The sequence below is a fragment of the Colletes latitarsis genome, chromosome 12 (genome assembly GCF_051014445.1).
Source record: "Colletes latitarsis isolate SP2378_abdomen chromosome 12, iyColLati1, whole genome shotgun sequence".
NCBI lineage: Eukaryota > Metazoa > Arthropoda > Insecta > Hymenoptera > Colletidae > Colletes > Colletes latitarsis.
This window is the reverse complement of record NC_135145.1, coordinates 26,658,004-26,670,061: the sequence shown is the minus strand read 5'-3', so window position 1 is coordinate 26,670,061 and position 12,058 is coordinate 26,658,004. Positions and strand designations below refer to the sequence as shown.

Below are 12,058 nucleotides of genomic sequence, written 5' to 3'. Positions count from 1 at the left end.
AAAAGTGAGAAAAACCCCATAAAAATGGTCCAATTTTCAAACGACTATAACTCCTACACTACTGAATATATTTCAATGAAAATTTTTTCTAAAGTAGAGCTCATGGATACCTACAAAAAAGTACTAAACAATTTTTCCATACAGCGCCCACCAAATTTATTAAAAATAAAAAACGAATTTTTTAGAAAAATCGACAGGGAGTAGGTGCCTGAATTATTTGGCTAAAATAAAAATTTCAAATCGTTCTGGAAAAATTATTTTTAGCTAGAGGGGTCAATTACGATCATGTTTGGTGATTAGACATACCCTCGAAATCCTACTCGTTTTCGAGAAAAAAATTCGAGAAAGTATGAAATTTTTCGACGAAAAACAAAAACTTCAAATCGTTTTGAAAAAATTATTTTCGGTACGAGGGTCAATTACAATAATTTTTCGTCATTAGACATACCCTCGAAATCCTAACCATTTTCGAGAAAAAAAATTCCTTATCGTAGATCTAATGTAAGGCCATAGAAATGGTACCTCGAAATTTCATTCAAATCTTTGAAAAATCATAACTTTTGAACGAATTGAAGAATTTTAACGTTTGAAACGGCAAATAACGCGTATTTTAGTGAAGAATATGTAGAAATTCTAACAATATTGAAAAAGTTGTTCCTTGACCCCGTAAATTGAAAAAAACCCTATAAAAATGGTCCAATTTTCAAACGACTATAACTCCTACAATACTGAATATATTTCAATGAAAATTTTTTCTAAAGTAGAGCTCATGGATATCTACAAAAAACTATTAGACAAAATTTCTGTACAACGTCAACAAAATTTATTAAAAATAAAAAACCAATTTTTAAGAAAAATCGACAGGTGCCTAAATTTTTCGATAAAAAGAAATTTTCGAATAATTCTGGAAAAATTATTTTTGGTTGCAGGTGTCAATTGCAATCATTTTTGGTCAATACACATACCCCCGAAATCCTACCCACTTTCGAGAAAAAAATTCGGTTAGATTGACAAATTTTTCGATAAAATTAAAAAATTTCAAATCGTTCTGGAAAAATTATTTTTAGTTGGAGGGGTCAATTACAACCATTTTTGGTCAATAGACATACCCTCGAAATCCTAGTCACTTTCGAGAAAAAAATTCAATACGTCGCAATTTACCTGGCAAGTTTCCTTGTCAGAACCCCCCCTACCAATAAAAGCTTTTCATGCATATTATCTATGGAGATCAACTTGAAATATTATTGAAGCAAATTGTGCAATGAACACACCTTCGTGCCGATTACTTGCACGCGATTGTTTAGTCACACCACTGAAAGTAGCTTCGTTCGCCGACTTCTGTGCGTTCCCCGGCGCGTCGGCCATTTTCTCCGAAGTTTCGCGGTATTCGAATCCTTTCGTCCTTCGAAGCATCTCCCTAACATTTCCGTTATTGTTCTGACTGTCTTCTTCATCTATGATCGACGATATACCGAGTTCGTTCGCTTGCTGCGAAGAGGTTGATGAGTTCGTGATGCAATGGTCGACTCCAGAGTCCTCCGAGTGGCCTCTGAAGACACGTCGAGACTTCTGCGAATTTGCACTCGTTTCTTGGTTCAATCTGTCTTTCGATTCCTTTTCTTTTACTCGAAACGTCACTTTTTCTTCATTGACGCGTTCTTCTTCGACCTTCAGCGTCGAGTGTATTTCGTACGATTCCGATATTTTAGTCTCTTCATCGCTCGTCGATCGTGAGAACACTTCTTCGTAAACCGTGGACAGAGTCTCATCGTTGCCACATTGTGACTTGACAGTATCTCCAAACGTGTTGCTCAGATCCCTCGCCTTGGAATTTGTGTTTTTCATAATGGATGCCTCGTCACTTGTCAGTGTAGGCTGTTCAGTCAGCATCTGCGTCATAGTCTCGATTTCTTCCTCGAGTTCCCTCGAAGCAACTGGCCTGTCCAAGTAACCATCACTTTGGTCCCCAGTTTTCACGGTTGACAGATCCTCTGCAGTGTCTGTTTCTTGAATCTCTTGGGTTACATCTCTTTGAGAACACGATCGCGTGACGTACCTTGGGAGTTCGCTTTTCAGGGACGCTTCGTCAAGGCTTGATGGCGCCAGAGCGTCTCTTTTTAAGGAGGAGTCTAATCTTTCATCCGGAAAGATTACCACTTCTGTCTTGTAACAGAAGGAATACATGTTTCTTCCGCGGGTGTCCGTCTCGATTGGACTACTCTCGTCTTTGTTCGACGCCAGACCAAGGTTGCAACTGCTCTGATCGTCGACTGGTGCGTCAGAATCGGTGGATCTTGGGTATTCGATTGGGTTCGACGAGGGTTCTGAGGTGGGTGAGGATTCAGCTGACGTCGTTGGACTGCGTCTGCTGTTCGCTGAAAGGATGGCCATCCTGCCCACTGCACGAATGGCGTTTCCTGTTTTCTGTTACGGCAAACGAAAGCACATGCACACGCAACACGATCAAAAAGCATGCTTTTAACATTATAGTGTAATTGAGAACTATCAGGCTTTCTACTTGCGATGAAAGTGAGACATTCGTGTTAACTCTTGTCTTCTTTCTTTTTATGAGAGCATCTTTCAAAAATTGGTACATTTGAGTACCCTTAGCTTTTGTAAATTGTGAGTAAATATTTATAGTTTCAATTTTGTTGAACACTATAGGTATAATGTAACATATCTGAATGAATACAACAAAGGAACACTCTCAAATAAAGTCAGCCCAACGCAAAAACGAAATTTGACGGATTCTTACCTGCCATTTTCTTCGTACGATGAATTTCTTTAATTTCTCTGTAGGTAAAGCTACCCTGCTCATAGCTTCAGCGTGTTGAGCCATCCAGGGATGTTCCAAACACTGCCTCGCGGACATTCGCAATCTATGAAACAGTAAACGACCTAATTGACTAAGGTACATTAGCGCAAGTAATGTAAGTTATCTTTATATCAGTGGTTTATACACGTACTCCTTTCGTTTGATGAGTAAACCGCTAATGAAATCCTTAGCGTCGTTCGATATCGCGTCGAAAGCCTCGTCTTCCAAGTCGTAATCGACTCGAATGATGTTTGCGTAAGTTTCGACGTTGCTGTCGCCCATAAATGGTGACAAACCGGTCAATCTGGACATTTGAGACCACATTAACCGATAAGTAAGTCTTCCTCGAACGAAATCAAGCGTTTGATATACCTACAGGACGTAGCAAATCACACCGACGCTCCACATGTCTGATTCGGTGCCGATCGGTTCGTAGCTTATGATCTCAGGCGGGATGAACTCTGGTGTACCTAACAGGACCCTGACTGGAGTGCCCGGTTTCAGGACCTGAGCCAGGCCAAAGTCGATTAGCTTGATCTGGTGGGAAGTTCGTGTTCTGCACATTATATTTTCCGGCTGAAAAACCAACGAGGCGCCAATTAACAGAGCTACACTATGCCGACACAGTTGATGTAACGTTTAGAAGCTTAGAGAGGCAAATGTGGATAATAAAAGATTGTGGTGAGCTTGCTAGATTGGGGAATGGTAAGAGAGAGGAGTGTTTAGTCCTGGACCTGCTGGTGGACTCGTCAGTAATGCATCTTGGGAGGCTTTGACTCAGACGTCAGGATTAAGCTTCCTCACGAGTAGCTGGCCCATCATGATGCAGGAGTTGAATCGAATCTCGAAGCGTATTTTAATTTTCACCTTCAAATCCAGGTGGACCACGTTGTTTTGGTGCATGTACTCGACACCTTCGCAAATCTGCCTCATGAAGAGTATGCTGTCCCTCTCGGTGAGCGTAAAATCATCAGCAACGACCCTCTCGAACAGCTCGTCGCCGGAGATGCTGAAACAGCGAACCGCAACAAACTGTAAACAACGGACTGTTTGAACATTGGTACCGAAACATGTAGCTCATATGATTGCTCACTATTCCGTGACCATGACGATCTCCCGAGGACTCTCGAAAGCAGCAGCTAGGAGAAGAAGCTTTGGGTGTCGCAGCATGTTCATAATACGGATCTCTTCCCGCACTTGCTCGCGGTCCTTTGCCTTGATAGTCCTGACAAACTTGGCGGCGAAGCTGATTCCCGAGGACTTCTCGACGACCCTCCTCACCGTACCGTATTGACCCTTCCCAAGATCCTCGAGGACGTCGTACCGATCGTCGAACAGTCGTCTGTCCTCCATCTCCACCACTCTGGCTTCGAAAGGTGGCTCGAAATCTATCCAAGTAACGTTAAAAATGGTATCGTGTTGGTTTTGAGCGCGTGGGTCACCCATTGGCTCTCGCCACTCACCTTCGTCGGCATCGTCGAGTAGCGTCGCGCCTGCCTCGGGTATTCTGACGTGCTCCGACTCGTTTCCCGGTTCGCTGACCCCGTGGATGTTCTCCGCTCGAACGCGAAATCGGTATCTCTGATCGGGTAGCACGGTGTGCGCTCCAGAAGCTGGTACCGTGTGACTCAGCGAGTGACAGGACTCCGCGACCGTTGTCCAGGAACTTTCGCCCAGACGGTTCATTTCAACGGTGTAGCCAGTGACTGCACAGCCTCCATCGTAGGGCGACGATCTCCAATTGATGGTGATCGCTTCAGTCGAGCAGCACACGCTGGGGACCCCCGCTGGCGGGTCAGGTGGACCTGGTCAACAAGGTCAATTAAACTCCTACGATTACTCTCAGGACGTAATATAAAAAACATCAATAAGCAATGTTGTCTTTTAAAAGATCGTCGCACGTGATTTACGTCGTGTCAACAAAGTGTCTCGTCCTTTCGACGAATCAGTTTTGTCAACAGCAATTAGCGAGAATAGATAATGAATCACCCATTTTTCTGTGTTTCGATCGTGTCCTCTTTGCAGTCGCTGGACGAAGCACTGGAAACTCGTGGAAGTCAAACGAGCGCGGAATGTGAAAACACGGGAGTTTCGACAGCACTGATCCTCATTCTAGATGAGCAGGAGCCACCGGTCCCCACGCGCGCTCCTGCGGCACTGGTTCGCTCGGGGAACTGTCGCGAGCGGTGGGGGCCAGCGTAGAGGGCGCGCGGGGCGCAGGGACTATTGCGACGCGCGTCACGCGAGACTCTCGTCCGCCTTGCGCATAAGAAGAGGAACTGGACCGTGAGACGGACGCTCACGCGCGTGGAACAATGGGTGTCTCGTTCCGAATCTCGTTCGCGGGCATGAGAAGACGCGTGAGAGGAATTAATTGTTGATTTGATGCGGTCGAAAAATATTACTGTCGACCTGTGTCTGCATTTCTTGTAAATTCGATACTAATTGAGCCTCTTAATGCTTTGCTAATTGCTTGATGATTTAAACGGGAGATTAACGATCGTTATCTCAGCGAAATTCAAGCTATAATGTGTATGTTTGAAATACATTCACATGGTTCGACTGATACAAACAAACGATAAATGTAGCTGGTAGTTCTGTTACTGAAGACGGAATGTAAACAGAGGGGACGAGTATGAGAGTGTAATTGAGAATGATCATGCTACGTGTAAGCTTGGAATAATTTAACTCGATTTTCTCGTGAATGGAGCCTCAAAAATGTTGATTCTTTTCTTTGACTTATTTTTGCAACGTTGAGTCACCCTCTATATTATGTTATCTTGTATTGTTTATTTTTCAGTGTTTAAATTAGGGTAAAATTTAGTAGTAATTCACATGTGAATTCATGATATGAAGGAAAAGTTTCAAATAAACCTCGTCTTTTGTTTAGAGTACAGCAAATAAGAGGCAAATCAAAGCTGATGCACGAATTATATTATTTAAGTTTTCAAATCGTTCTGAAAAAATTATTTTTAGTTGTGGGGGTCGATTATCATCATTTTTGGTGAATAGAGCTATCCCCGAAATTTTACGAAATTTCGAGAAAAAAATTCGAGAAGGTATGAAATTTCGAGAAAAAATTAAAAAGTTTCAAATCTTTCTGAAAAAATTACTTTGGTTGCAGGGACCAATTGCAATCATTTTTGGTCATTAGACATACCCCCGAAATTTTACGAAATTTCGAGAAAAAAATTCGAGAAGGTATGAAATTTCGAGAAAAAATTAAAAAGTTTCAAATCTTTCTGAAAAAATTATTTTGGTTGCAGGGGTCGATTACAATCATTTTTGGTCATTACACATACCCTCGATATCTTACTCACTTTCGGGAAAAAAAATCTTTTCCGAAAATATAATTTGAGGTTAGAAACGTTGCCCTGCTTGCGTATGTTTAAAGTATCATAACTTTTGAACGGGTTGAAGGATTTTTATGTTTAAAAAAGCAATCAACGCGTATTTTAGTGAAGAATATGTAAAAATTCTAAAAATATTGAAAAAGTTGGTCCTTGACCCCGTAAAATGCAAAAAACCCCATAAAAATGATCCAATTTTGAAACAGCCATAACTCCTACAATAGTCGATGAATTCCATTGAAATTTAGTTTGGAAGTAGAGCTCATCGATAGCTATAAAAAAGTATTAGAAAACTTTTCTGTAGAGCGTCAAACAAAATTACTAAAAATCAAGAAAGAAATTTAAACAAAAATCGACAGGGTTCAGGTGCCTAAATTATTCGGCGAAATTAAAGAATTTCAAATCTTTCTGAAAAAATTATTTTTGGTTGCAGGGATCAATTGCAATCATTTTTGGTCATTAGACATACCCCCGAATTCCTACGCATTTTTGAGAAAAAAATTCGAAAAGGTGTTGAAATTTTTTGGCAGAAATAAAAATTTTTCAAATCGTTTAAAAAAAAATTTTTTCTTTTGCAAAAGTCGATTGCAATCATTTTTGGTCATTACACATACCCCTGAAATCCCACGCAATTTCGAGAAAAAAATTCCTAATCGAAAATCTAATTTCAGGCCTGAGAAATGGTGCCCCAAAATTTCATGCGAATCTTTAAGACGCCATAACTCCTGAACGGATGGGACGATTTTAATTTTCAAAAACGCAAACGACGCGTATTTAGATGAGGAATATGTAGGAATTGCAAAAATATTCGAAAAGTTATGACTTGAGTCCGCAAAATGAGAAAAACACAATAAAAATTGTCCAATTTTCAAACGGCCATAACTCCTACAATAGTGAATATATTTCAATGAAACTTTTTTCTAGAGTAGAGCCCATTGGCATTTACAAAAAAGTATTACTCAACTTTTCCATAGAACGTCAAACAAAATTACTAAAAATCAAAAACGAATTTCCAAGAAAAATCGACAGGGTACCTAAATTTTCGTCGAAAAAAAAATTTCAAATCATTCTAAAAAAATTATTTTTGGTTGCAGGGACCAATTGCAATAATATTTGGTCATTAGACATACCCCCAAATTCCTACTCAGTTTTGAGAAAAAAATTCGAATATGTGCAATTCTTTATTGAGCAGAGTTTGTCTGTACTTGTTGAAAAGGTTGGACACACAAACTTTTTACCAAGTATTGGTTTAAACAAATGCTTCTGTATCCCAGTAAATTCACGAGAAAATGGATGAAGAGTGTTTATAATATTACAGTGAATCTTCACTTTCATACATTTTGCTCAAAGAAGCATAAATGTTCCATGTTAAGCCACGTGTACATAAGAGTCTAAACGAGTGATGTAAGACCGCTTGTTTCGGAGCTCTGTAAACATTAATCGTTTCCCAGTGGCCTATATCTATGCAGATTGTTTAAACAAACGCCTCGTTTCTACTTCTTACATCATCTATACCTATATATAGACGCTTATTTTGAAACATGAATAACCTTTTATGGTCTAAAACGTTGTTTAAACTTCGTTCCAACAGATGGCACTGCTGCATACTTGTGTATTTTGATAATTAAAACCTAATTAACAAAACCTGATTTTATAAATGAAATGTAAAATTGCAGGAATAATTTGCAAAAATGTGTTTTGCATTATTTATATATTAACATGTGGTATTTCTTGAAATATTAAATATAATTTGAGCAATCATTTAGGGAAATATGTTTTGCATTATTTATGTATTTATAATTAATATATGGTATTTTTGGAAATATTGTAAATTGAAGTTTAATTTATAGTTGGAGATGAAGTATAATTGAAGCAATAATTTAAGAAAAATATGTTTTGCATTATTTATGTATTTATAATTAATATATGGTATTTTTTGAGATATTGAAAATTGAAGTTTAATTTATAGTTGGAGATGAAGTATAATTGAAGCAATAATTTAGGAAAAATATGTTTTGCATTATTTATATATTCATAATTAGCATATGGTATTTTTTGAGATATTGAAAATTGAAGTTTAATTTATAGTTAGAGATGAAGTATAATTGAAGCAATAATTTAGAAAAATATGTTTTGCATTATTTATATATTCATAATTAGCATATGGTATTTTTTGAGATATTGAAAATTGAAGTTTAATTTATAGTTGGAGATGAAGTATAATTGCAGCAATAATTTAAGAAAAATATGTTTTGCATTATTTATATATTCATAATTAGCATATGGTATTTTTGGAAATATTGTAAATTGAAGTTTAATTTATAGTTAGAGATGAAGTATAATTTAAGCAATAATTTAAGAAAAATATGTTTTGCATTATTTATGTATTCATAATTAGCATATGGTATTTTCTGAGATATTGAAAATTGAAGTTTAATTTATAGTTGGAGATGAAGTATAATTGAAGCAATAATTTAAGAAAAATATGTTTTGCATTATTTATGTATTTATAATTAATATATGGTATTTTTTGAGATATTGTAAATTGAAGTTTAATTTATAGTTAGAGATGAAGTATAATTTAAGCAATCATTTAAGAAAAATATGTTTTGCATTATTTATATATTCATAATTAGCATATGGTATTTTTTGAGATATTGAAAATTGAAGTTTAATTTATAGTTGGAGATGAAGTATAATTGGAGCAATCATTTAAGAAAAATATGCTTTGCATTATTTATATATTTATAATTAATATATGGTATTTTTTGAGATATTGTGAATTGAAGTTTAGTTTATAGTTGGAGATGAAGTATATTTGAAGCAATAATTTTGAGAAATATGTTTTGCATTATTTATATATTCATAATTAGCATATGGTATTTTTTGAAATATTGAAAATTGAAGTTTAATTTATAGTTAGAGATGAAGTATAATTGAAGCAATAATTTAAGAAAAATATGTTTTGCATTATTTATATATTCATAATTAGCATATGGTATTTTTTGAGATATTGAAAATTGAAGTTTAATTTATAGTTGGAGATGAAGTATAATTGAAGCAATAATTTAAGAAAAATATGTTTTGCATTATTTATATATTCATAATTAGCATATGGTATTTTTGGAAATATTGTAAATTGAAGTTTAATTTATAGTTGGAGATGAAGTATAATTGGAGCAATAATTTAAGAAAAATATGTTTTGCATTATTTATGTATTTATAATTAGCATATGGTATTTTTTGAGATATTGTAAATTGAAGTTTAATTTATAGTTGGAGATGAAGTATAATTGAAGCAATAATTTAAGAAAAATATGTTTTGCATTATTTATGTATTTATTATTAATATATGGTATTCTTTGAAATATTGAAAATTGAAGTTTAATTTATAGTTGGAGATGAAGTATAATTGAAGCAATAATTTAAGAAAAATATGTTTTGCATTATTTATATATTTATAATTAATATATGGTATTTTTTGAGATATTTGAAAATTGAAGTTTAATTTATAGTTGGAGATGAAGTATAATTGAAGCAATAATTTGCAAAAATATGTTTTGTAATATTTGTAATTTATAATTAGAGTGTAGTGTCTTTTGAAATACTGTCTTCTGTGCATCACAAGCTTTCTTTTGCTTGTTTTCTGTTTAATCATATTGTATTTCGAATACTGATGAAACAGTTATCACATGTTTGCATCACATTACAATATTATGAGAAGATAGGTATAACGTTAGTCAAAACAAACTATGACGAGCTGATTTCGATGTATGGCGACTGTAACTGAGAATTGTAAGCGACATTGAAGCAGATTGACTGACTATTTTTTTGTAAAATATGGAATTGGTATTAAATTATTAGAATTTATATACTGGGTGTTAGGCTAATGGAGGGAAAAATTTTAATGGGGGATTCTAGAGGCCAAAATACGACGATAATCAAGTGTATTAATTTGTTGATGGAGGCTTTGTTAAAAAGTTATTAACAATTAAATTCGAAAATTTCAAATCGTTCTGGAAAAATTATTTTTAGCTACAGGGGGCAATTACAATTATTTTTGGTCATTAGATATACACTCGAAATACTACCCAATTTTGAGAAAAAAATTCGAGAAGGTGCTGAAATTTTTAGACGAAATTAAAAAATTTCAAATCATACTAAAAAAATTATATTTAGTTACAGGGGGCAATTACAATCGTTTTTGGTCAATAGACATACCCTCGAAATCCTAACCACTTTCGAGAAAAAAATTCTTTACTGAAAATATAATGTCTGATCATGAATGAATGATTCCCCTGAAGTTTCATGTGTTTCAAATAGTTCTGAAAAAATTATTTTTAGTTGCAGGGGGCAATTACAATTATTTTTGGTCATAAGATAGACACTTGAAATCCTACCCAATTTTGAGAAAAAAATTCGTGAAGGTGCTGAAATTTTTAGATGAAACTAAAAAATTTCAAATCATACTAAAAAAATTATATTTAGTTACAGGGGATAATTATAATTGTTTTTGGTCATTAGATAGACCCTCGAAATCCTAACCACTTTCGAGAAAAAAATTCTTTACTGAAAATCTAATGTGAGGCCAAAAATGGTTCCCCCAAATTTCATGCGAATTTTTAAAATATCATAACTCCTGAATAGATTGGAGGATTTTAATGTTTAAAAAAGCAAACTACGCGTATTTTAGTGAAGAATATGTAGAAATTCTAAAAATATTGGAAAAGTTGCTCCTTGACCCCGTAAAATGCGAAAAACCCCATAAAAATGGTCCAATCTTGAAACAGCCATAATTCTTACAATAGTCAATGGATTTCATTGAAATTTAGTTTGAAAGTAGAGCTCATCTGTAGCTATAAAAAAGTATTAGACAACTTTTCTATAGGGTGTCAAACAAAATTACTAAAAATCAAAAACAAATTTTTAAGAAAAATCGATAGGGGATAGGGTGTTCAAATTTTTCAGCGAAAAAAAATTTCAAATCGGTCTAAAAAAAATATTTTTGTCTGTAGGGGTCAATTACAATCATTTTTCATGAATAGACATACCCCCAAAATCCAAAGCACTTTCGAGAAAAAAATTCGAGAAGGTAATGACATTTTTAGATGAAATTAAAAAATTTCAAATAACCATAACTCCTACAATTGTGAATATATTTCAATGAAACTTTTTTTCGAAGTAGAGCTCATGAGTACCTACAAAAAAGTATTAGACAACTTTTCTATAGGGTGTCAAACAAAATTACTAAAAATCAAAAACTAATTTTTAAGAAAAATCGTTAGGGAGGTGTCCAAATTTTTCAGCGAAAAAAAAAATTTCAAATCGTTCTAAAAAAAATATTTTTGTCTGTAGGGGTCAATTACAATCATTTTTGATGAAGAGTCATATCCCTGAATTCTTACCCACTTTCGAGAAAAAAATTCGAGAAGGTGTAAAATTTTTCAACAAAATTTCAAATCGATTTGAAAAAAATATTTCCGGTTGCAGAGGTCAATTGTAATCATTTTTGGTCATTAGACATACCCTCGAAATCCTACCCACTTTCGAGAAAAAAATTCGAGAAGCTATAAGAAATTTCAAATCGTTAAATAAGGCTGAAAAAAATACGAAGATCACCATCGTTTTTCAAAATTAAAATGTTTTTTTTTTACTTACCTTCCAACGTAACATTTAAAAGAAAAAATTCATACTAATATATCCATAGAATTATATAATCCACGGTAAAAAGTAGGTTAGGTAGATTCTATCGAAACAAGATAATATTTAAGAATAACGAATTCACATAGAAGGGTTCGTTTTCCAGAAAATTGAATTCAAATATACAGGGTGTTCAGCCACCCCTGGGAAAAATTTTAATGGTAGATTCTAGAGACCAAAATAAGTCGAAAAT

At 34.7% G+C, this 12,058-nt stretch overlaps 1 protein-coding gene across 1 annotated transcript in view; it reads right to left on the bottom strand.

Annotated features, from left to right (window-relative positions):
* Positions 1-12,058, bottom strand: part of LOC143349076 (uncharacterized) — a 179,089-nt gene that overhangs the window by 2,141 nt on the left and 164,890 nt on the right. Inside the window, exons 42-47 of the mRNA XM_076779997.1 lie at positions 3,909-4,203; positions 3,683-3,824; positions 3,192-3,391; positions 2,967-3,119; positions 2,756-2,879; positions 1,272-2,424 (exon numbers count right to left, since the gene is read on the bottom strand). Coding sequence (XP_076636112.1) covers positions 1,272-2,424; positions 2,756-2,879; positions 2,967-3,119; positions 3,192-3,391; positions 3,683-3,824; positions 3,909-4,203 — 2,067 coding nt within the window. The remainder of the gene's footprint in view (positions 1-1,271; positions 2,425-2,755; positions 2,880-2,966; positions 3,120-3,191; positions 3,392-3,682; positions 3,825-3,908; positions 4,204-12,058) is intronic.